Source organism: Chelonia mydas, chromosome 7 (assembly GCF_015237465.2).
Source record: "Chelonia mydas isolate rCheMyd1 chromosome 7, rCheMyd1.pri.v2, whole genome shotgun sequence".
Classification (NCBI taxonomy): Eukaryota; Metazoa; Chordata; order Testudines; family Cheloniidae; genus Chelonia; species Chelonia mydas.
In genome coordinates, this window is record NC_057853.1 from 102,725,009 (window position 1) to 102,750,736 (window position 25,728).

A 25,728-nucleotide genomic window follows, 5' to 3' on the forward strand; every position below is an offset into this window, starting at 1 on the left:
AGCTAAATTGCTACAGCACATGAACAGCTCACCTGCATACACAGGCTGCAGCCACAAGGGATGCTAAAGGAATCTTCTTCTCACACACAACTGCATCACCCAAACCAAAGCAGCAGAACTATTCTGTAGAGTAAATTGGCTAATTGACCTGAAATCAACTCAGACATGTACACATGAGCAAGTCCTGCCCACTGAAAGACCTCCTATGCTACTTCACAGACAAAATCAAAGGAGGCCTTGCTGAGAAAGAGGTAACCACACCAATATCAGAAACACACATCCAACCTTCCACCTGGCTTGATGGAATTTGAACTAATATCCCAGAGACAAACCCTGAAACCTCTGAAAAATGTCCCTCCCATGTCCTGGGAGAAGAACTCCTGGCCCTTTTGGCTGCTGAAGTCTTGCAAACAAAACCTAACCCCCATGATGCCAGAGAATATTTTAATGCTTCCTTCAAAGAAGACAAGCTACCGATCCTCTAAAAATGTAGCAGACCAACCAGTCCTGAAGAACTCTACACTTAATGCCAAATCACCTAGCCAGAGACCCCCCAATTGCCAACTCCCCTCTTCTTGCCAAAGTCATCAAGAAGGCAATAGCTTCCAAGCTCTATCAGCATCTACCCTCTGCGAACATCTTGGATCCTGCACAAGCAGGTGTCAAAGGAGCAAATGACACAAAAATGGGCTTGCTGTTACTGTTACACTATACATTTTAATCTTGGACAGGAAACAAATCTCTATGCTAAAAGTGCTAGATCTCTCTGCAGCCTTCAGCACTGTTGATCATAAACCTGAGTTCCTGCAGCAGTAGAATATCCTTGTCATGGACTTGTGCATCAGAATTTAAGCTTTCATTAAAAAAAATTTTCCTTACGTTTTAGGTTACAAAGAAAACCTCAAAAACACGAATCATGTGTAAACTGACACATTCATGTCTTCCAGAGTGTTCAGAGATCCTGAAAGAATAGCTCTGAGTGGTGTGAACTGTCCCATGCACCTTGCGGAGTGTTTGATCTGACACCTCGAGAAAAATTCCACCAAGCTTTTAATGGTTTGGGACCTGGCTACTTCAGAGACCACTGGGTATCTAGCTGGTGAATCTTGCCCACATGCTCAGGGTTCAGCTGATCGCCATATTTGGGGTCGGGAAGGAATTTTCCTCCAGGGCAGATTGGAAGAGGCCCTGGGGGTTTTTCGCCTTCCGCTGTAGCATGGGACACGAGTCACTTACTGGAGGATTCTCTGCACCTTGAAGTCTTTAAACCATGATTTGAGGACTTCAATAGCTCAGACATAGGTGAGGTTTTTCAGGAGTGGGTGGGTGAGATTCTGTGGCCTGCGTTGTGCAGGAGGTCAGACTAGATGATCATAACGGTCCCTTCTGACCTTAATATCTATGAGTCTATAACCCTTCAAGACAGCACAATTCCACGAGGATGATGTAGTTGGAGAGTCACAAGGTTACATTATCAGGCACATGGGGAACAGCATTCTCTGTTGTGGGATCCTGACTATGGAACTACTTGCTGGAAGAAAACAGACTATACCCAAGCCTGAAGACATGCCTCTGCCATAAAGTCTTTCCCCACAAAGGATGGTTATAATGAAAAACAAACAAACAAACTCCCTCCAGCTGTAAATTCACACTCCCCTATAAGCAGAAGGAACAGAGAAACAAACAAACCATGTGATAGGAGCCTTATAAACAAATACCTAAGAAGAAATAAATCAAACAATTAACTACAATAACTTCCTCGTAAACCATATGCAATAAACCCTTGCTGAAGATGGCCAACAGCATCTGTAAGGTCAAAATCTCTTCTAAGTTACAAAAAAGAAAAGGAGTACTTGTGGCACCTTAGAGACTAACAAATTTATTTGAGCATAAGCTTTCGTGAGCTTTTCTTTTCTTTTTGCGAATACAGACAAACACGATTGCTACTCTGAAACCTGTCAAAAATGAAATGCTTACTGACTACATACTATACCCATACTATCTGGATGAAGAAAACAAATTTCCACTGAAAACATTTGGCCTTGGAACATGAAATCAAACAATTTAAAGTGGCTCACAAGCTCGCACACAACCTCAAACTGCTGATGCCCTCAAGTTACCATTGACAAAATACAGACTTGAGAAACTGAGAATAATGAAACAATTCAAAACGGTGGAGCAGGTCACTGGAGCAGTTACACTCAAGAGAACTTTCAAATTGGAGAGAGTTACAGAATCACAGGGCCAGATTCTGACCTCAGTTACCCTGGTGTAAACCTGCAGGAACACCATTAAGGTCAGTGGTGATGCACTGCTTTAAATTCAGAATAACTGAGATCAGAATCTGGTCCACGTTCCAAAATAATGAATTACCCCCTCCCCACATGTTCTGAGTTGCAGGACTGGAACTAAATAACAGCCACTGTTTATAACACTGAAATGGCATAATGAGAAATGACTGAGTTCTAGAGCTTCCCACAAATTTGGGTAAAAGAAACATCTCAGTTATAAAACATAAACCTCTCCAGTTTTATTGACAGAGATGGAAAGTATCAGATAATGAAAATTGCTAAATTCAGTCTCTGATTAGCAATTAAGCACTTATACAGGGGTAAGCCTCTGGGCAACAATGACCTTACCATTGATTTAGTATAAAACCTTCTCACATAAATTAGCTGCCCCATGATTTCAGTGCTTCAATATGCCCTTGTCAAAGGGGTTCTTGCAGAGTTCTGTGCAGCAACTGGCAATGACTTCTCTTATTTGGAAAGCTGGCAGAAATCCAAATGACTATGGACTCTCTAAACTATTCCATTACTGAACCATATTACACTATTAAAAGCTGAGCTGGAGCATAGTGTGTACAGATTGGCAAGCTGTTATGTTCTTTGTGGACTGTATTCCTGACCACATGGTCCCACTAGTTCATGTAGTTTGTGCTTGTGTGTACAGGAGAGGTAACGAATGTGAAATCATGGCCAGATTCCAGTCTCACTTATGCCAGTGTAAATCTGAAAGAAATCCCTTGACTTTAGTGATGATGAAGTCAATGGAGCTCCTTTGGATTTACACCAGTGCATCTGAGATAAGAATATGTCCCTTTGACTTTAATCTGTCCCTTTGACTTTAATTCAAATAGCATATGCTTCCTGTTTTTCAAGCATAAACAATGTGCATAGCTCATGAGTGGACTGCTTTCAACTTTTCAGCTTCTTTTGTATACCTTGGGCTTGATTCCAGCCTCTCTTATACCAGTGTAACTACACTGACCTCAGCAGAGTCCCTCCTGATTTATACTGCTGAAAGTGAGATAAGAATCAGGCATTTTCAATATGAAAGGGATTATATAAAACCAAATACCTATTCATTTTACTGACCCATCATTCTCACTGAAAGCTGAAAAAATTCAAGCCTGATTCTACCAGGACTATCACTTCTCCCATACATAGTGTTCTGTTTACAGACCTTTGAACATACTTGACAATATCTAGGAGTTGTTTCCCCTCCACCTCCTTCCACAAATATAAAGCTGCAATTGGAAGTCCAGGTCCTGGGAGGGAGTTCTGTTTTTTATCAGATGGTAATGATGAGTACATCATGAAATAATTTAATAGCTCTCATTAAATGCATTGCTGGATAGCAGGCTTGATTTATGAACAGTATGCCATGGTTATAAATAAGCTTAACTTTGCTTGTAACACAGCTGGTCAAGAAAATTAATGTTTTGTTTTCCATAACCTTTGTACTCTCCCTTCCTCTGCTACTATGGCAAAGCTCAAGGCGTGTAACGTGATCATTCTCTGAAAGACAACATACATCTGAATGCTTCTTACAAGCAAAATGTAACGTTAGGTATTCATCGTTCAAAAAAGTCAGAATGCACATCTTCCTTATAGTTTCTCTTTTTAAAAACTGACTTACTTCCAGACCTGCCACTTCTGCACATATGCTGGTGGGGTCACTAAAGCAGCATTTCCTGGCACGTTCAGTACCACTAAAGACTGATATTTAGCTCTGGCACACTTTGAAATATTTTTATAACATTTCAGTAAAGGACTTGTCTCTATTTATCCTTCTTCTTTTTTTAGCTCAGGGAAGTAGAACAAAACGCACTCCACATTGGATTTAATGTCCATCTTCCCAAATAAGAATAAAGGAAATAGGACACAATTATGGTACAATATAGTGGTCTGAGACACTTTTTAGTGCTTACATTCATTATGGTGCCTAATCCTAGGCATGTACTTGCTAAGTTGGGTAATGTTTTTCCAATAGATCTTTTACTCACAGCACAAGGTGTGCATTGTACATGTAATTCAGCAAGGGAAAAAAATCTAACTTTCAGGGGTAGACCGATGTAGGTGGTGCTTAGGAGAGGGAAGATTTAAATATGGCTGAAGGGAATGACTCTGATCATATGGTTAACAGCTGGAATGTATGGGCATGATCATTTTATAACCCCTGCAATTTCACTTATGGGCCTAAACAGTTGTATATTGTTGTTATGCAGCATTGCAAAAGTCGCTACATTCTACCTTAGAGGTAGCTGCATTTCAGTGAGGGATGAAGTGACCTTAAATGCAAAGCTTGTAAAATGGTTTTGGAGCTTTTTAGATGAAAAGTACTGTGCAACCAATTTATGAAATAATTATTACAAAAATAACCTGCTTGCTTATTCTATTACATTCCCTCTGCAAGTCAACTGGATAAAGTTCTCTTTTTCACTGTCAATCCATATGATTATGTAGTGTTAATGTGAACTACTAGACAGCACCAGAGCTGGCTGCATTTCAACAGTGTGGGAAGTGATTCTTGTTATTATATTACTATTATTATGCCACCCACTGATACATTCCTACAAGAGCGGTAAATAATATAATCTTTTACAAATGTTTTTGCAAGAATGTATTTGTTTAAAGAACACAGAACTCAGAACAATATGCAAAACTGAATAACAACATACAAACTGCATTAAAGCTGAGGTACATGTAAGAAAACTCTTCTGCGTGAATAATAAATGTTCTGTGAGGAAGGGTACGAACATCAGTCCAGCAGGGATGAGGCCTGGAGGGCGTCACCATTCCAGAGGTCAGCCAGGGAGATGAAGGAAGAGGACCTTTGGAAAAGAAGAAGCCCACAATACACAACAGCAATAGGGAGGGGAAGGAGGAAAGTGCATAACAGAATAACAATGTGTGTGTGAAGTGGGGAAGGGTTAAAGCAGACTTCGCCACACAATAGTGTTGGATCCAGGGAAGGAAGGAGACCTCACAAAAAACACAGTAATGGGGGCAAGAAGGCCCACAACATTACAGCACTGAGGGAGAAGAAAGGAGGGCCATCAGATACTTGAGCAAGGAAGGAAAGAAACCCCATAGCAACTAGTACTTGGTGACATCTCACTACACAACACTTGGAGGGAGAAGGAAGGGGGCCACCGTGATGTTATAGTAATTGAGGGAGAAAAGAGACCTTTCCACAACACAGTGTCAGTCAGAAAAGAGGAAGCTCCCCACAACACTAGTGGTAGAGTAGGTGGCCCATACCCCCCCCCCCCCCAAGCGTTTATATGAACAAAGGCAATTGGCCTAGAGAACAAGGTGTCAAGCCTATTTATTTTCCCACCACCTGGGTTGACCTTCCTTTGATGAAGGGCTGCTGGGAAAGGGGTTTGATGGTCCCAAGAATGGGGAGCAGTGGAATACAGGAGGTGAAGAACTGTTTGAATATGCAAAAAGAAAAGGAGCACTTGTGGCACCTTAGAGACTAACCAATTTATTTGAGCATAAGCTTTCGTGAGCTACAGATCACTGTGAGCTGTAGCTCACGAAAGCTTATGCTCAAATAAATTGGTTAGTCTCTAAGGTGCCACAAGTGCTCCTTTTCTTTTTGCGAATACAGACTAACATGGCTGTTACTCTGAAACCTGTTTGAATATGTCCTCCCTCTCCTGGCTGCTCCTCAGATTGCATCTCGGTGCTTCCGTAGTAGACTAGCTTTTCTACTTCATAGGGCACCCTGCTGAAGACCTGTGGTCTTCCTCTTGTTATGACTTTTTCCAGCCCTTAGGCCGATCACCCTTGACATCGTGGTTGCTTTATTATTTTTAAGCATGCAAATTTTGCACACATTAAGATCAGATACAGGTTCTAAATGCCTGGGTAGGTTTCATCAGTTCATGTTCCACTTAGCAACCTCACCTCCCTCGGCAAACACTAAAATTGAAAACAAATGGCCACATCCTCAGTGGATATAAATCTATGTAGCTAGGTTGATTTATGCTGGTTGAGGGCAGACAGCTATGACTGTAAGATCTTTTGGGCAGAGATCATCTCGTTCTACATTTGCACAGCACCTAACACAAAGGGGTTCTGGTCCATGACTAGGGCTCCTCGGTGCTACAGCAATACTAATAAATAATAATATATCAATTTACACCAGCCCAGGGGAGGTGCTGTGCTGATTTATAACCGCTGAGGAGCCGGCCAGATTCTATGAGAATTTGATTGGCTGGTTCCTGACTTTGCAATGATTGAACCCAAGTTCAGTATTTTCAGTGATTTAATATTTTAAACAAAACTGTCTGAATTCTGTGTTTCCCAAAAGGCAACATTATTATTGATGATATTTATGTTCCCTACGGTAATAATATTCTTCAGTAAATGAGAAACAGATGGAAATCTTGGAGTCACCTGGGCTTGATTAAAACGCGTCAGAGCATACTCTATAATAATGGGGCTTTTTAAATCTGTGCTGTAGGCAGCACCATCTCTAGGAGAAAATTTCTGGAACCTGAGTGGTGGTGGGGGTTCCAGGTTTCCTCTCTCCAAGATTTCCAAATCAGGCAGAATCAGGCCATATGTCAGAAGCTGATTGTTTTTCTAGCGATGGAAACTCAGCCTGGCCTGTGAAAATCAGTCTGTTTTGTGCACCATCACTAGTAACAAAGATTCTGCAATCAGACCTCAGCTGACAATGCATAAGTCAGGACAGAATGAGGCTCACTTTCCCAGAGCTTTCCCTGGCTCAGCAGTGCTAAGGAGTAAAACCTGGTGTCTGTTAGTAACATGAGTACTTGTGACACAGAGAGCTATGATCTCCTCTCAGTCCTTGTGCAGAATCCAGTTGATAAGTGGGATTTTCAAGTGTATACGTTATTTCAGAGGACAAATCCCATGACTTTCCCACCTGACACCAACATGAGTTCAACAAGCAGGACAGATCCCAGGCTGTTGCGCATAGGGAATAGATCATAAGAAGGTGCCATTTTTCTGTTTCTAATGTTTTAATGTGTCTGTGAGCCTGTCTGTAGTGTTGTAAAGATGATAATAAGGAACTGAGAGAGCCAGTCTGATGCATGTGTATATACTCATATTTCACATACATTCTCGCATCAAGATTTAAAATCAAACATGAAGATCCAATTTCCATTTAGGACAGCTCATCGCAGTTTCTCTTGAACATCATTCACTGACTTCATCAGGGTCATTGCTACCTCTTTTACTACACACTGTAGTACCCCTTTTCTACTGACTTTACACTATTTATTTTCTGGTTGCAACCTAGACTTCACCTTTACATAGTCAATCATTTTTTGAATATGTACATAATATATAAAGTAACAAAATCACGTATGATGTGATCCTTGGAAGCTACCAGGCAAAACACGGGAACGCAGAGAACAAAATGATTGTGAAAACCATGTCTAAACACTGCAGGGAATATGGAAATGGCTAATCTCTGTTAGGACTAATTTTTTTTTTTTTAAGTGTTACTCTACCATTAAACAAGCTCTTTTGTTTATATTACCATGACTGAAAAATATCTGCAACAGTCACTTAACCAGAGCTAGAAGCACAAATTGGAACATTCTCACCAACGACCTGGAACACTAAGGCATTCTGCAGTGAATTGCTGTATTTTTATCCACCTAAGAGTTCAGTCCTTTATTCCTTATTCGGGCTACCCTCACATGAAAGTCAATGGGCCAAATATTGAAGTCCTTATTCAGATGTTACCCCGTGATAGCTCCTATAGTTCAGCTTCCTCCCTTGGTTGATAATGTTGAGCAAGAATTGAGTGAAAGCTAGGGAAGGACTTGAGGATTTGGCCCAGGAGGGACTGCAGGATCTGACCCTAGATTTTCATAGACAGTCATAATGTTACTATTGCTGTGTGCATCTTCGAGGCATTAACTTAGTGCATGGACACACAATTTGGATCAAAATGGCTCCAGTGGTGACCCCTAGTTTTCTTACTTGGCTTGTTCACATTTGTAGAATCACATCACCAAGAAACGTGAAGTAATATTTTGGCATGCAAGTATCACTGATTTAAAAATCTGGAATTTAGTTATTAATCCAAAGAAATGGAGTGGAGAAACAAGTAATACAGTAACTGCTGTATTATATCTTTATTACGTACTGGAATTGCTAATATAAAATAAACAAGGAATTTATTCTCCAACAGATATTGGGCTGTTGTAAATAAGATCCTGAAAACACTGTCATGATTACATGCACACACAGAGGGAGCATATATGTTAATTATGGATGGCTGTTTCCTTCTATATGAACAGATTTCACATTAAGATCTTTCCCCTTTAAACGATATATAAAAGAGGAAGACAATTCATCTCAATAGAACAAATTTATTCCTGTTCCAAATTTTATTGCCTTTGTAGTCAATGGAGTTATACCACAGCTAGATTTAACCCAATGACTCTAGCTTGTCTTTCCTGCTGGTTCCCATCTCTATAATTAACTTTTACTGTAGTTTCTTGCTATTTATTTATGTAGAGAAGTATTAATATTGCTGCGATCATTAGCATCATGGTTTCCCTCAAGCTATCTGACTTCAGCTGATTCCATGGCTTGTGGATCTTCTAAGCTCTTTTTTGGCACAAATCGATGACTATTTTAATCTCCCAAGACAAAACTCTCGTTTTCTTTTCGATGCCTCTGGTTTCTTGCAAAACAACAGATTTTCCTAGGTGTGGCTGGCTGAACTGTCTACTGTTAAGGTTGCCAGACGCTTTCCATTATAGGGAATATAATATTTACAATTGCTTACAACTTTGCCAAAATATAACCATGCAAAAACAATGAGGAGTCCAGTGGCACCTTACAGACTAACAGATTTATTTGGGCATAAGCTTTCGGGGGTAAAAACCCCCACTTCTTCAGATGCAACCATGCACATAACCATATGCAACCATGCACATAACCATGCAGCTCTTTAGATGCAACCATGCATATAACCATGCAGCTCTTTAGATGCAACCATGCAGAAATTTTCCATGCCGGGTGTCTGAATGAGGCTGATTTTTTGGTTTAGCTGTTTCCAAGAACAAGGCTAGGAAAAAATATGTTGTGTTGCCCATGTTAAAAAATCCTGATAACCTTCTCTTTAAGAAATGCTAGTGACCCCAGGCTCTGAAGGAGGAACATGAAATTTGGCCCGGATGTTTCTTTATTTTAGGGATGTATCTTTTGCTGTTCCTGTGAAAATCCATCCAAATTTAGCCAAATTATAAGCCATTGAAAAAAATCTCAGTTTGCACATGCTCAGAAGAGACTTACAGTTTAGCAGCTAAAATCTCCCAAGATTCTGTCATAATTGAGGCTCCATCCCCTCACAGATCCTACTGCTGACCAGACTGAACATGCACTAGGTTCCAGTCCAGGGCTAAAAGGGGGAAGCTGGACTTTCCCTGTACTGGCTATTGTGGGCCAGGCTGGGGCTGGGCACAGAAACTGAGCCTGTCTCTCCTGTGCTCTCAATGACCTGCCCCCCAGGCAAACACCCAGGCAGCATACAAGAACAAGACATCTGATCTGAAAGCAGAGGGGACAAGAGACAGATCGGGAGGGAGGGAAAGGAGAAGATTGGGAGAAAAAGCCTAGTGAAACTGGGACTGGAGTGTGGGGGTAGAGAAACTTGACTGGGAGTAGCAGGACACTGGGAGCTGACTGGTCAAAGAGCCTGGGACTGGAAGCTGGTTGGGAGGAATGGCGGTGACTGGCTGGTCAAGGAGACCGAGACTGGAAAGCAGGGGTGGGGAAGGAAGGCTGGGACTGATAGGCAAGAAAACAGGGACTGGAAGCCACTGAGAGAAATGAAGGTGGGTTCGTGGGAGTGAGTAGGAGCCAGCTGTGGGGGAAATACTGTAACTGCTCATGGAGTTGGGGCAGGGGAAGAGACTGGGACTGGCTGGACAAGGAGACTGGCATTGGAAACCACAAGGGGACATTCCATCTGGTTAACAGTTTGCTTTTTTAAAAAAAGTTTGCTATATCTCCCCAGGCCATTGTGGGCAGGGAGCACTGACGCAAGAACATGCTCAGTCCTGTGGGGAAGGTAGCACCTCACAACTTTGAACAGAAGCTACTCTAGTAGCTTGAGAAGCTAGCTATGGTGAGTTCCAGTGGAGACTCACCCAGTTAGAAGACAAGAAGAGTGTTGCTGTGACATTTGGCCTTGAGAATAATGGTATGAAGCAGGTAGAATTGGTGGGATCTTCAGGTTTTGACAGATACACAGAGACAAATCCAGGGAAACAAAGGGCTGCCTCTGCCACAGATTTCCTGTGTGACTTTGGGCAAGTTACTTAATCTCTCTGGATGAACTCCTTGTCCTATTGAAGACACTGGGAGTTTTAGCACTGACTTCAACAGTGTCAGGTCCCCATCTGTAAAACAGGGACAACAGATGATTCTTTTCTCTCACACTTTGTTTGTTTATCTATTTAGATTTTAAGTTCTTCACGTACAGTGCCTAACAATTTTGGCTGGGGCCTGTAAGAACCACTGCAATAAAAGGAAAGAGCAATAATAATTCAGGGACCGTGCGGTATGGATACAACAATGAAATTAGCATATTTGTCTACAGTACACAGTATATGGGCCAAATTCTGATTTCTGCTACTTGGGAGGAATTCCCTTTGACTTCTGTGAGAACTTAATCATTGCAGCTGAAAGCAGAATTTAGTCCTGTGTGTATATGTTTCCTATATAAACAAAGCAGGAAGGAAAAGGGGTCTTAGATAATCATCACAAAAATGGTCTTGACATTTTTAACACTGCTGCCAAGAATAAAACTGACAAAGCCTTAGACTCTGGGCTATACCTGAAAGCTTACTCTTTCCTGCACTACCGCCAGACTCAATGCAGATTTGTTTGTTTGCATATGAGTGTATCTTATCCTCTTCTGTCACAAAAAGTTTAATTTAAAGGTGTACGGAAAGGGGAAGTCAGAACGGTCATCAAACTGTCCCTGACATGATCGGCCTACGATTGGCATCTAACCGCTGTATTGACACAGACAGGGCAGCCCAGTGGATAGAGTATTAGACTTAGAGTCAGAAGATCTGTTTTTTACCCTTGGCTCTACTACTGACTGACTGCGACTGGGTACAAATCAGCTATTCTATAACTCAGTTTCACAGAGTGTCAAATGAGACACTACTTGACTTTGTAAAGCACTTAGGGATTTATGAATGAAAATTGCTACATAAGTGCTAAATATTTTTATCTAACTATGTTGCTCATTTTAGACCAAAATTTACCTTTGTCCCACTTGGACGTCATTATCATAGCTCAGCAGTAATTCAGAATATTGCTATGAAGCGTTAGGATTATTATTCTGTAGATGGTCAGTTTTGCTGCTAATGGATATCTGCTGGCTGCTTAGACAGACCACTGCTTTAGTTGTCTTAATAAATGAATCACCACAAATGACTACCTTGTAAAGAGTTAAAACTGTGTCTTAACTTCAGCTAATGTTCAAGCTTTCAGTTAAAATAAATTATTCACCATCATCATCTGGGCTACATTTCGAATAGTCCTTTCTGCTGAACATTCTCTGTCCTTACATCAGTCTCACAGAGTCTGGAGGAAGAGAAAGGGGGTAAAGCATGCACAGTATATACAACAAAGACAAGGCTGCTTTCTGTTAATTGCTATGAAACATGTGTTGCCCAAGGCAGAATGGAGATCACTAGTGTCAATTATGTTACAAAAGAGTACAGCAAACAGAAATAATGCACTGACTTATGAAACAGATGTAGCTGCCTATTTATTATCTAACAGAATCATTCGCCATAATTCACCTTCTACCCTCAGTAGTGTTAGGTCTCTTTCACTATCAACGAACCCACCAATCGGCGCAAGAAACATTCCAGGTCTACAGTTCCATGAGATGTAGAAACAGATTCTCCATCAGAGTTGAGAAGATACTGTAAATAAATAACTGAACAATGAGGGGCCTCTGGCACATGCTCTTAGGAATCAAAAGAGCCAGAGAAAAATAATCTCACACAGATCAGGCTGCAGCATTTAATAATACCCGCCAATCTGCCTATTCATTGGTCTGTCTAAATGACACACCAAATATGGAAAACAAATGCAAGAGAGCCTGCTTACAGTGAACTTGGAGGATACCGAAACTCAGTTTAACATGAAATAGACCCTCCTGATTCACTGCCTTGTAATGTCTGGTTGTTGTGAACTGCATGCTAGGAAACATAAATCCAGTGGTCTGCTCGAGTATGTTGGCTGGGCACCGGGGATGAAGACTGTTCCCCACTGGCTGTACAGTGGGATGGGGCTGCTTCATGGAGGCTGCTCTAGTCTGGTGGCTCAAATAGTTTTTATGACCGTCCCCTCCCCTCCCTGGTGAAGCTGAGGTGGGGTAGCAGGACCAGGGGTTCTGTGCAACAGATGATTTTCTGACCCCCTTCCATCTCTGCCCAGCCCTGGCTTATGTAAGATCATGAGGCCTTGAAGAACTCTCCAGGCAAGTGATGCTCACTATTTCAAACCCATTCCTCCTCTCTTTGTGGGTTCTTTAGCCTGATGTCCCTCAGCACCCATGGAAGAGGGGGTAGGTTTGCTATACTGAAGCGGGTAAGAATGAGATGGTGCTCCTATAAGAAAGGCTCATCTCATAGCTGGAGAAAGAAGAAGTCATCCCTAAAATCTGCCAGTGTGAAGCCAGGTGAGTTTTCTGTTCTTCTTGCTTTTGAGTAGAATAGTTATTTGCACTCGAGTGTTCTCCATATGTGGCTTGCAACAGGGATTCAGTTTAACTGAATGAGGAGTGCTAACTGTATGGTAACACTAGCTGCAGCCCGAAGGATGGAGAAGGTACAGGGATGTGGGAGATCTTCAGCCTAGTCAAGTAGGATCAGAATGCCAGCCTCGCAGATAACTAATGCCTCACAAGCAGAGCTCCTAGTGACCGAGAGCACAGGAGTCTTCTCTTTCATTCAAGTGTGCCTGAGCAGTTGGAGCAGTTGGGGCCTACTAGGAGTTGTTCTGTATTGCCAGAGTGCAGAGATGTTCTGGCTACATAGCCCCTTCTCCTGGAACACCCTCCATGCTGGGGAAGCCAGGGACAGGGGGCACAGAGCAAGAGGAATATTCAGGCCACCAGATCAGCACAAAGGAGATGGCAGGAGGTGCCAAGATCTGACTTGGATTAACACCTAAAATCTTGTTAATCAGCAAGGCAGCACACTTTAAGGGTGACGATGAGTGACAATATACCATTAAAGTGGAGGTATATGTTCTGGCTCGCTGTCATAACAAACCCAGTAAGGTCATTTTTATTCCACTTGACAGAATATGGCTAAGTGGGAAAACACTGTGGTCAATAAATAGCATTGTTGAAAATGAAGTGGCTTGCAAATAAAATAGATTAACCCTTCAACTAAAAGCTAACATCAAGAAAGCTCCATTTAAAGTATCTTGAATATTGTCTGCGGAAGACGCATCATATAGCATGGGGAATGGCAGTATTAGCATCTTAACCTTGCCAGTAGAGCGGTGGTTTCTGTGACTGGGGCACATATCCAGAGGAAATGGTCTGACTCCACCAAACTCAATGATCAACAGAGAGTAAGTGTGTTTGGTCACTACCGAGCTGGGGCCTGGCCCTGCCAGCTATTGAGCACCTAGAGATCAGCACCCTGCAGATGTTCAGCAGCTTGCAGGATCGGGGCCTGAATGAGCATGGATTTGAACTAGTGACTTAGAACTGAAAAGCAACATTGTCTGTTGCTGAGAGTAGCAGCACTGACCGTGCTGCAGTGAGGACTACAGAGGGGTGAACTGCAGCATGCACCAAAAGGTTGCGCTCTATCTGCCCCATGTGGATCACAATATCTGGTGATACCCAAGACACTTGAAAGAGGTAAGCAGTGAGAGGGCAGGCAGTGCAGCCTAGTAGGTAGGCACTGGATTGAGACTCAAGAGATCTGGGTTTGCCACTGGCCTGCCGGGTGATCTTGGGCAAGCCACTTCGCTTCCCTGTGCCTCAATTTTTCCATCTGTAAAATGGGGATACTGACCTCCTTTCTACTGAAAAACATTATATGGGAGCTAGATATTACAATATTACCTGGAGGAAATATGCTGTCTCAGTGACAGGGAGGAGAAAGGATACTTGCTCTAGAAATGTAACAAATTGCTTAATGCACTGGAACTACAGGAGTTGTACTTCCCTAGAAGAACTTCTGCCAAGTATAGATATGTCATAAGTCACTACAGTAGTGAAAGTTCCCCAGGAGGGGAGCCTTCAGACCTCTTGTGAGAGACAGATTGCAGAACAGGAAGCAGTACCTCTCCTGGAGCATTCACTGGGGGCAACCCTCTCTGCAGTGCCCCCCAGTTCTGACTGCACTCAGCAGGGACTAAATGAGGGTGCTGTCATGAATCACGTTAGTGTTAACTGTTTGCATGAGTCAGCATGAGGGTGATGAAAACATATGTGAATGCACGTGAGAAAGTTAGTTGTGTGAACTGTGAGATGCTGGGATGTGCAGGACATGGAGCAACCTGCGTTCTACTAAAAACTAGTATGAGTCAGCCTACAAGTGGGTGTGTGTGGGTGCAAACAAATACAAATGCAGGAGTGTTAAAATGTCCTGGTTGACATGACACATACGATACACGCGTGCTCAGATCTAATCAGGGCATCAGGAAAGCCAGTTAGCCATAAGAAGAAGGAAGAATGAGATCCAGAGCTGACACTACTTCATGCAGATGTCATGAGAGTTCCTTCATTAATGGGTGAAATGTACCCCAGCAGAGGGATGTCACAAGTGCTAAACACCACTTACTGCCTATTTTGAGGGCTTAAATGGGACTTCAGAGGTGCATAGGTCTTCTGTAGAGGGGTGAATTTGACCCTTCTGCTTGTAAAGCTATTTGAGATCCTTGCATGAGAGACACTAGAAGCACCAAAGGTTATTACTATTATTAAAATTATTCTATTACCAGCCCCTTCAGTCACCCAGCCCCCTCTTTACTGCTCTGTGAAAAGGCTAAAATGCCAAAGTAATCATCCTGGCAGGAAGTCCAGCAATGTAAAAATAATACCCTTTCCAAGCAAACAAACAAAAAAACCCACAACCCTTTGAAGACTGGTTTGGAAAGCAAATGATATATTGCTTACAAACAACTTGGCTCATAAATCAGAAGCTACACAACACACAGGGCTCCTTCCAGAGTGCTGTTCCCCTGCTTAGTTGAGTTGATGCAGGTCAACTCTTAACTGTACGACTTACTTCTTCAAAGGCTGAAGAAAGTAGCAAGTATTTTTTAGTCCTGCTCAATGCTAACCTGGGCATTGAAGACAAAAACAAACAAAACCCAACAACAACAACTAGGGTTTCACCAAATGCAAGGGCCTTATCAATATTTAAGGCAAGACTAATGCAGAGCAATTTGTTTTGTTTGGAAACACCCTGGCAGTGTTTGCATTAAGAATGCATGGTGTCTAATATGGAACATGTGTTCGGTGAGGATAATAAAACACTTGAGCTGGGACGTCAGGAGAGCTGAGCAACCTCCTCCTTTCTGCTGCCTGGAAATTGCTTTATAGTTTATTACTTTAAGTGATAGAACATGATAAAACAGGTGGGCCTGGCACATTAGGATGTTTCACACCAGCCATCTGTCCAGAGAATGTACACATCAAGGGGAAAAATGTGTGAAAACCACCAGCAGTAATGCAGGCAGGCAGGATTCTTAAACATCAGCAAAACTGGGGCCTAATCCAAAGCCCATTGAAATCAATGGGAGGCTTTCCTTTGACTTCAGTAGGCTTTGGATGAGGCTCTAGATTTCTCTCAAACAAAAGCTAACTATAAATTAGTTATTAGTTATTTATTATAAATCAATTTTCTTATTAATGTTCAGGATTATACAGTGCAATACGTGACAGCGTGTCACATAATGTGCAGAAAAAGTCTGGGAGCTTTGTTCAGGGAGTCCTGCAGACTTTTTTGGGGGATGGGGGGCAATCTGTTTGAGACTTTAGGCTAGACAGAGACAGTCTGCTCATGCAGAAGTTGATCATGACTCTAAGGCCTGGTCTATACTTAAACTTAGTTTGACCTAACCCCAACTGTAGACACAGCTAGGTCAACAGAAGAATTCTGTGGCACTGTAGTGTCGACACTACAGTGACGGAAGGTGTTTTTCTTTTGCCATAGTAAACCCACCTCCTTGAGAGGTGGTCGCAAGGTTGACGGAAGAATTCTTCAGTCGATCTGGCTGCGCCTACAATGAGGGTTAGGCTGACCTACCTATGTTGCACAGGGCATGAAATGTTTCACAGGCCTGAGCAATAGCTAGATTAACCTAATTTTTAGGTGTGGACCAGGCCTAAGGCAGAGTGTTCTACTTCAACCCTCAACTAGACCTACCTCACTGCCAGTTCTGAGAGAACAGCCGTCCCCCAGTAAACAGCCAATATCCCCAATGAAAGATATTACTTCACCCACCTTGTCTCTCTAGCCATTCCCCTGGCAGTTCTCCTGCCCTACATAAGTGGGATCATATAGAGCAGGGGTCGGCAACCTTTCAGAGGTGGTGTGCCGAGTCTTCGTTTATTCACTCTAATTTAAGGTTTCGCATGCCAGTAATACATTTTAACGTTTTTAGAAGGTCTCTTTCTATAAGTCTACAATATATAATTAAACTATTGTATGTAAAGTAAATAACGTTTTTAAAATGTTTAAGAAGCTTCATTTAAAATTAAATTAAAATGCAGATCTTATCAGTTTAGTGTGATCCTTGCCCTTGCTTTTCTTTGCTGAGTTTTCCAATGTCTGGCACATATTTGTATACTTTAAGCTGCACACAAGCTTCTGAGTGATCAGTTGTTAACCGGCTCCGAGAGAGACAGAGGACAGATTTCATGCGTGAAAATATCTGTTCACACAGGTATATGGATCCAAATGCTGAAAGCACTGCAAATGCAATTTTCTTCAAACAGTTAAATTTCACTGGCAGGGATGTCCAGCAGGTCAGAACAGAGGCCCCATGATCTCTGTCAGTAGCTTCAAGTGCACTCTGCAGATCTCCAAACTTTGATGCCCACAATTCTGAGCTTTTTAACTGAACGAGCTGCATTTCAAAATCTTCAACACCCATCCACTGAAATACAGACAAATCCAAGTCGCTTTTGTTGAACTTTTCAGGTTTAATTAGAAACGAAAGCATTGGGCCAAATCACTGGAAATCTTGAAATCTGTCAGAAAATTCTGATTCCAGTTCTTGCATGTACATTCTAATCTCAATGTCAAATGCCGTGCCCTGTTCCACGTGGCGTGATAGTGATGTAAGCAGCAAATCAGGACTTAAAAATATCCCAGCACAGTGGCGCTGGAACAATTTTTAAGGTGGGGGTGCTGAGCTGTGCCCCCTCTTGCCCCTGTCTGCATCCCTCACTGCCCCAGGCTGGGGTCACTGGGCCACAGCTGGGGGTGGCTGCAGAGCCCCGGGTCGGCAGTCAGGATCCCAGCCCAGCAGCAGAGCCCCCCGGACTGGTGGCCGGGACCCAGGGCCGGCAGCGGGCTGAGTGGGGCTGGCGGACAGAACCGACCCGGGGCTGGCAGCGGGTTGAGCAGGGCTGACGGACAGAACCCCAGCTGGCAACGGGCCGGCGGCCGGTTACCCCAGGCCAGCAGCGGAGCCCCCGGGACCGGTGGACAGGACCAAGGCAGCGTGAGTGCCACTGAAAATCAGCTTGCGTGCCGCCTTCGGCACGCGTGCCATAGGTTGCCTACCCCTGCTGTAGAGAGTATTGGAGCAAGTTTTGTGTTTTCTCTGATTCACAAGTACTAAATACAGAGATATATTTAAAAGTTTGCATTTACTCTCCAGTGATTTCTTTTTAAATTTATGAGGCAAAGCCCTGAACATGTGACATTTGCAACTAAAGAATCGCTCTTAGTTTAGCTGCAGTGCTTTGAATAAGCTTTAACATCAGTCATACCTAAACTACTGTACACAGGACGGCTTTCTAAATGTAGCCTTTATTACTAGTATTATATGAAAAGCAGCCTGATCTGTTTCAAATCTAACGTTTATTAGCTGCTTATGCAGCTGGAAGTGTGGTAATTTCCTAGGATCACTGACCTACTTGGGCAGAAAGAGATTCCAATACTCTATGTTCTGCCTAGAAACTGGAAATGCACTTACTTTAAAGTACCAAAAAGTGTCCTAAATAAGACTTAGCACCATCTCATTAATTTAGTTATTCGCACTGCAGACAATATCTATCTATTGTACTTATATGGCCCCTATCACCATAGAACTGAGCACCTCACAGTCTTGAAGGTATTTATCCACACAGCATCCCTGTGAGAAAGAGCAGTGCTATTCCCCTCTTTTACAGAGGGGGAACTGAGGCACAAAGAGGCTAAGTGAATTACCCAAGGTCACAGGGAGTCTGCACAGAGCAGGGAATTGAACCCAGGCTCCTGCCTGGATCATGCTTCCTTCTCTGTATTACCTATCTTTTGTAGACTGGAAAACTGGCATACTAGGATGGTGCCACTTCTGGCAGATCCTTTATGATACAGCAGTATTTAACACAGGTGTATAATCCATGGGACTGAGCCTCGACTATTCCCAGGTGTTCAAGGGTTTAATGTAACCCTGGAGTACAGAACTTGTTTACTGAGTGAATTAGAGATGGATAGTTTGCTGAGAACACACTGATCAATATTTTCCAACTGCCAGTTTAATCAGGATTAAGGGAAGGTCTAATAATTTTTGTCTTTTCCAATAACATCTGGCTACCATATAAAAACGTTTCTTCTATCTTTACATAAATTAACCTTGATATTGGCTAGCGGACATTTTAGCAACAGTTCTATTTTAAAAGCCCAAGACTAGTAATCTGGCTTCAATTAAAATGTTTGCTTTCCAGGGAGTGGCTCAGAGAAGACTCAAAGAGGTGATCACTAGAATGATTACTGTGGAGTTCAGGCTGAGGCAGGCAGCCTCTGCTCAGCCCCTAGCCTGAGGCATGCATTGTTTTCTCAGAAGTTTCTCCTCTGGGATGGAAATTGTTGTGTTTGTTCAAAGCCCAAAGTTAAATTTTATGGGGAAAATCTGCTGAGCCACATTTGAATTCTCCAATAGATTTTTTGGTCTGGAAACATCTGCTTTGTCTGCGGAGGGGAGAGAGGGGCTGATAACTCTAAAACAGGTTCTCCCCCACCCCGACTTCAGGGTTGGTGTTTACATAGCTCTCAGTGGGCTGGTAAGGCAATACCAGTAAAATAATGCCTGAGGGGTACAACACTTCCTGCGATATTGCCAGAAGCAGCACAATCTCAAAACAGGTTTTAATCCTCAGGCAATATTTTACTGCTAATGAGACAAATCCTGCATCCCGTTAGCATCCTACACTCCTCCTGATTTCAAGGAAGTATTTTAGCATTCCGACACACACAGAGAAACACATTCAGTACACGTATTTTACCACACACGTTATTTCATCTATACTGAATATTTAAATATATACACACATACAGCACTACTGGAATGCACCCACCTCTGGGGAGTATGCAGCAGTCAACCAGATAACATAACACAATACAGTGTGTGGATATGTGTGTGTGCGCACTGCAATATTACCATTTGGATCATACTGGGATCAAGCTGCCTGTCCCAGAAGTGAAGGATTCTTGCAGTACCCTGTGCAAATTAATAGTTACAGTGGAAGAACTGTAGTGAAAGGCCAGATTCTGACCCCTTTACTCACCCTGAATGATACCTTATTCACTTCACAGAGACTACCTGTAGAGGAAAGGGCTACTCACCACACACAAGGGGATAAGAATCTGGCCACACGAAACACACTTAATCATAGTTTAGGACATTCATAAAAGTGAAGCTAAATCCTTTTTCATTGTAATGGTTCCTTCCAGTGCAAAGGCACCAGGAACTACCCCAAAGAAAGACCAAGAAGACAGACAGAACTGGGCATTCCTTCCAAGCCTCCTCTGAAATCACATTTAGCAGAGGACCCCTAATTTGTTGAAAAAGTATGTGAGAGTGTGCAGCCAGAGTTGTTTTCAAGTTGGATCTAATTTGGGTTTTTAAGACCTCTGGGATCTCATTTAGCTGTAAGAATAAAACCTTGTAAATTCTGAATAAAAAGCCAGTTCCTATATAAAAGTTCAGTCTTGAATGGATTCCAGAAGAGCAGCTGATGAATGTGCTTATTAAGCCAAAGCGCTCCTCTACGGCAATTAATGCCAGAGGGAAAGAAGGCCTCGAAACCACAGGCTAGAAATATCCTGCTCCTGAGGGTACATGCAAGCACTTAACCCTATTCTAATGACTTGGATTGACCTTTAAAAACCAAATCCCGGTCTCAACCTGCAGCCCAACTCCATAGGCTGTGGTCTTGGGATCTCCACCTGGGTGTGAAGTGGTTGGAACCCTCCTCCTCCACAGCCAAGTTGCCACTGCAGCTCCAAGAGCCTATACGTCTAGTGCCTGGGCTCTAGGACCCTGTGAGGTGGGAGGGTCCTCCAGTCCAGAAGTCTACACTGCAGTTAAACAGCCCTGCAGCCCATGTCCTGCAAGCCTGAGTTAGCTGACACAGGCCAGCTTTGGGGCTCCAACTGCAGTGTAGACAGACTCTTTGTATGTGCACATGCACCCACACCCACACCCTTTTGAAAATGGTTACACTGAGCAAGTATTACCCCTTTGAATAATTAAGGTCATGATATAAAAAATACACTTAGTACTGCATAATTAAAAAATGCCTCTGCACCTATAATGCATGTTGCCCTTGATCATTTGAAAGCAAGAGAGAACAAAATCATTAAGAGCTAAATTATTCTAGTAGCCTATTATCATAGTGTAATCTTATTAGGAAAAATTCATGCTGGTAGAGCCTCTTATCTTCTCCACTTACAGATGAGCCATGTGGCTTACCTCTGAGTGCACAAAGATAATGAAATTACAGTGAATTGTGCAGTCCACATATGGAAAAAGGAATAGAATTCTGACCCTTTAGGGAAGGATGCAGATTTTTCATCGGGATGGGAAAGCATCTTTACTCAGTTACCACGTATAAAGACCTAGTAATTGTTATTTGTAGACAAACACAATTTTGAAAAATCATTTAGGGCTTCTATTGTAATGCTAAAAAGGAACGTCTACTGCAACAAAACAACCAGTACTACAATACTATATCCAGTCTGCCACTGACGCGATGGAAGACATTACGCATAACATTTAGGGGTGGATTTTTAGAACTGCACATACACTAGTGCACATATCATGCTATCAACTATCATGGTAACTGCGTGTTCCGATAACTTTTTTCACAGTTTTTGTGACTGTAAGTGCAATCACAGTAACAAATTATGCTCCTTGTATTTTTTTTTCCCCCATTGACCACTCCAACCTGGTTCCCAACAGCTGGAACAACAAGCAAGCTGCGGATGACTGGGTTGCCAGGGGTTGCCTATTTGCAAATGACAGTGTAATCAACCCCACTTGGTCTGCTGATGCAGTTTAAACCCAAGACACTCATGAACTTCCACTGTTTGAGCTAAAGGACTAAGTCCCCTAGCTGGCAGCTGTAGCAGACTCATCCATCTGTTATTTGGACCAACCACTAAAGGGGGGGACAAAGGCCTAAGCTCTCCTAATGTGGGTTATGCTTCGACACCAAGGAGGAGTGGAGAATGGGAAAGGGGATTTCAGGGAAACACTGGCAGCTCCTTTTAGCTGTGGAGAAGATACGGGGATGAAGAACTCACAGGGCACAACTGAGGAAGAGGCACCAGAGAGGGATGTAAGCAGAAAGTGGGGAGCTCACACGGCCTGCAGGGCACAACTGAGGAAGAGGCACCAGAGAGGGATGTAAGCAGAAAGTGGGGAGCGCACAGCTGAAGATACCAGTGGGTTTAAGCCTGGCCCTAGACCTCTATCATCCTTCTTGGAACCAGCATGCATATCTCCCCCGGCCAAATGCAGCAAAGCTGCTATGCTCCTAGGTGAGATTCTAAAGAGGCTCCTGCAGTCCCATCCAGGAAAATACTTCAGTCTAACCAATTACGTAGCAAGTGTTCAGAACTGTAAAGGTGGGAGGGATAGAGAAGGTAAAACACCTCATTAATCCCTCTGGGATTCAATATCTCCACATGTGCAAGGGAGATAATCATATTCACCTAGTCACAGAGGAGTTGCTGATCATCCACGTAGCTAAAGGGCTTTATGACCGGCAGGGGAAAGGGAAAATTATGGTGTGACTTTGGCCAAGTCACTTCACCTCTCTGGGCCTGGTATTTGAAAAGTGGAGGCCCCACTTGCATGTCTACTTGTTGCATGTAGGTGCCCAAATCAGGGATCTGTACACAGAGATCGCTAGGTCGGCACCTCCTGTAGTTGGCTACATGTGCAAACAAATCCTCTGTTCACACACATCCATGCAGTAAGTAGGCATGCAAAAGTAGAGGTGGACTTCAGAACCCACTGACCTTGCTCTATGAAAGCCAGCCCATCTGTAACCCAGTTCTCCTGTCAATAAAAAGGGATAATCTTACCTACTCATCCTGGCTCTGTCACTAGTCTGCTGGGTGACACAGGGCAAGACACATCCCTTTTTGGGCCTCAGTTTCCCCATCTGTGAAATTATGATACTGACTTCCTTTGTAAAGCACTTTGAGATCTACTGATAAGAAGTGTGACACAAGGGCTAATTATTTTTATTTTATTATTATTATTACTTTTATCTTTATAAAACAATTTGAGTGCCTCAGATAAAAAAAGTGTTCTATATGTGCAAAATATTTATTATTATGATTAGTTTTATTACTTTGCAGCCTTCTCTCTCAGACAGCTGTAAATGTTAGCCACTTAGCTGCATTCTACTTTTTTTACCACATCACATTGGTATAGGCTGCATTTGAAGGTGTCTTAACCAACCTGAATTCAACTGATCATGAACTTGTGACTCTTATGGAGCAATAGTAATAACCTGATTTATGAGTAAGTGGCATAAAGATAGCGTAGCCTTAACCCTCTCATTATCATCTGTGAAGGCCTATCTAAAGGATATGCATGTAATTAAAAGTTTTCTGCAAATGTTAATTGCAGTGGGCTTAATTAACTAATGACTGATTGATCTTTTGATTGTATTAGGTTTATAAGCAGAATTATTTTAACTAAAGTATGGATTACAACCATGTTCTAATTAAAGCAAAAATGCTTAGTTTATGTATTAGGAATCAGAAGGACATTTAAGAGCTGTTTAGGGTCATACTGTTAAAAAAATATTGATGTTTTCTCTAAGGCCTCCAGAATTTAGTTAGTATTTTCTATTGAAGTTGAAAAGATACTATTTAAAATGGTATATCCAGGTAAGATTTTCTGGTGCTCTTAAAAAGGAGCTGGAATTTGATTTGGACTGTAACTCTCATGCCATACGCATGTGACCTTGATATAGGAGTGCTGATTTCCTTGATTTCCTCAAAATAAAGTAGGTCAGTGAAAGGATGAGGAAGGCTAATGTTCCTGAATCAACTGATGCACTGATTAAAAATGCATTTTTGCACAGGATTGAAATAGGAGCAGTACTGATTGCTGCTCAACAGTTGGTTCCTCCATACACCATATAGTGGAGGAAACGCCTCATTAGCCTGCCCTGTATTTAGATAGTGATAGAGAGCATAGCATTTAGTCTTGCCACTCGCCATAGGGAGAAGGCATTTAGCATTTGACAGATAAGTAGCACTTAAGTATAGCTCTGATCAGACGAGTAAAATACTGATGAGAAGAGTAAAGCACTGATCAGAAGGGGATAGGACTAGAATAGCAGGAGTATTGAAGGTCAGGATTGAGGTGCATTAGCAAAGCAATGAGAAGGATGTGCAGCTGTTGCCTGCATGGTGCATGATTCCAGCCAGCTCTAACAGTCTTTGCAGCACTGAAAGGAAGTGACCTAGTTTAACCAACTTTTGAAAGCCAGACTAACAGTTGCTGGAGTTAACTGGGGGCTGGGAGCAAGGCATTCTCAGTGGAAGGGTCTGAACTGGGGAATTCATTTCCACCACCCATTTGATAGTGCCTGTGTTTGCACATCTTTAAGGCACAATGCAAAGCCTTTCTTCTTTCTCTCCCTTCTGTGTGTGTGTATGGGAGGGTGGAGTGGGGGAAAGGCGTGTGTGTTGCTGGTGGAAACCTCAGACAGTTCCTACAACAGCTAGACACTTGTAGAGTCAAACAGCATGCACTTTATATGTGTAAAACATTTCAATATAAAGGTACAGGGCCTGTTAGTGCACAGTCTGAGGAAGCAACTCAATAATGCAGCTTCCCCTGGAAAGACAACTGTACTAGCAAAGGGACGATGCAACTCCCTTCCGGACTTCATACAAACCAGCACCGCTCTTTCTGAGAACTAGGGTAGTAGTAATGAATGTTCAAAGAGACACTTGGTGAGCGAGGAAGAAGCATGAATTCAGGAAGAGCTTGTGGTTATGTTCGGAGGTGTCATGAAAGCCACTAAACTAGCAAATGAGATGGCACTTATAACCAGCCTAAACTGTAGGCTTCCTGTCATAAAAATACTTGACTCTGGGCACACTGCAGCCATTCTTGGAATAGACCAAGAGACTGAAGGGCGTACAGCCGTAGCAGGGACTACACTTGAACCAGTCCCCAGAACACTGCTGTTAAGTTCAGATTTATCCACGAAAGCCAACCGTTTCATTAATTCCCATGTTCGGTCATGAAAAGCCATGTGCTAAAACCATTCCCCCCACCCCTAGCCACTGTCGTCAGAGAAGCTTTAAGTATCTCATTGTAAAACAGCTTGAGTAACTGAATCTTGGCTCTTCAGTGCTGGAGTTGTCGTGCACTACGCTCATGGCCTTACTCACACTCCCAGCACCCCTTTGTCCCCTGTTACAGAACTCCCTTCAGAAGGGCTGACATTCAAGTTATGTACTATGTGTGACTAGAGCGTTTAGATATTTATGCAACTGGCTTTCACCTTGTCTTCTTGTAACATACCACACAGACTTGTTGCAACAAGTCTGATCTTGCTAATGTGCCTGTTCCTGATGATGCCCATAACCACAATCATATGTTTGTCCTTTAAATGTTTTACACACATTTCTTAGCATTTATTTCTCAGAAAAGCTGTTCCAGTTACCTCTCTTCATCTGACCACCATGTGAATAAGGCGGCCAGGGATGAATCCCACCATCCATCTTTCTCAACTTGTTACTGCCCATCTTTGTTAAGCCCGTGTATGACAGTGTCATGACAGCATAAACTCATCTGTGGTTTATTTAGTCACAGCATAAACTCATCTGTGGTTTATTTAGTCACAGTCTTGTTATATTGGGTGAGGTGGTCTTTAGTAAAGCATTTGTGGGTTCCTCTTGAGACGTGGTCA

General features: G+C 42.6%; 1 protein-coding gene across 4 annotated transcripts in view; it reads right to left on the bottom strand.

The window, feature by feature from the left end:
• LOC102935944 (phospholysine phosphohistidine inorganic pyrophosphate phosphatase) overlaps positions 1-25,728 on the bottom strand; it is a 163,676-nt gene that overhangs the window by 36,847 nt on the left and 101,101 nt on the right. Inside the window, exon 7 of one of the 4 annotated variants that reach the window (XM_037905111.2) lies at positions 4,987-5,116. The exons of the other annotated variants lie outside the window; for them this stretch is intronic. Within the exon in view, the coding sequence (XP_037761039.1) occupies positions 5,044-5,116 (73 nt within the window). The 3' untranslated portion in view covers positions 4,987-5,043. Of the gene's footprint in view, positions 1-4,986; positions 5,117-25,728 lie in introns of those variants that run through there. 4 annotated transcript variants of the gene reach the window in all.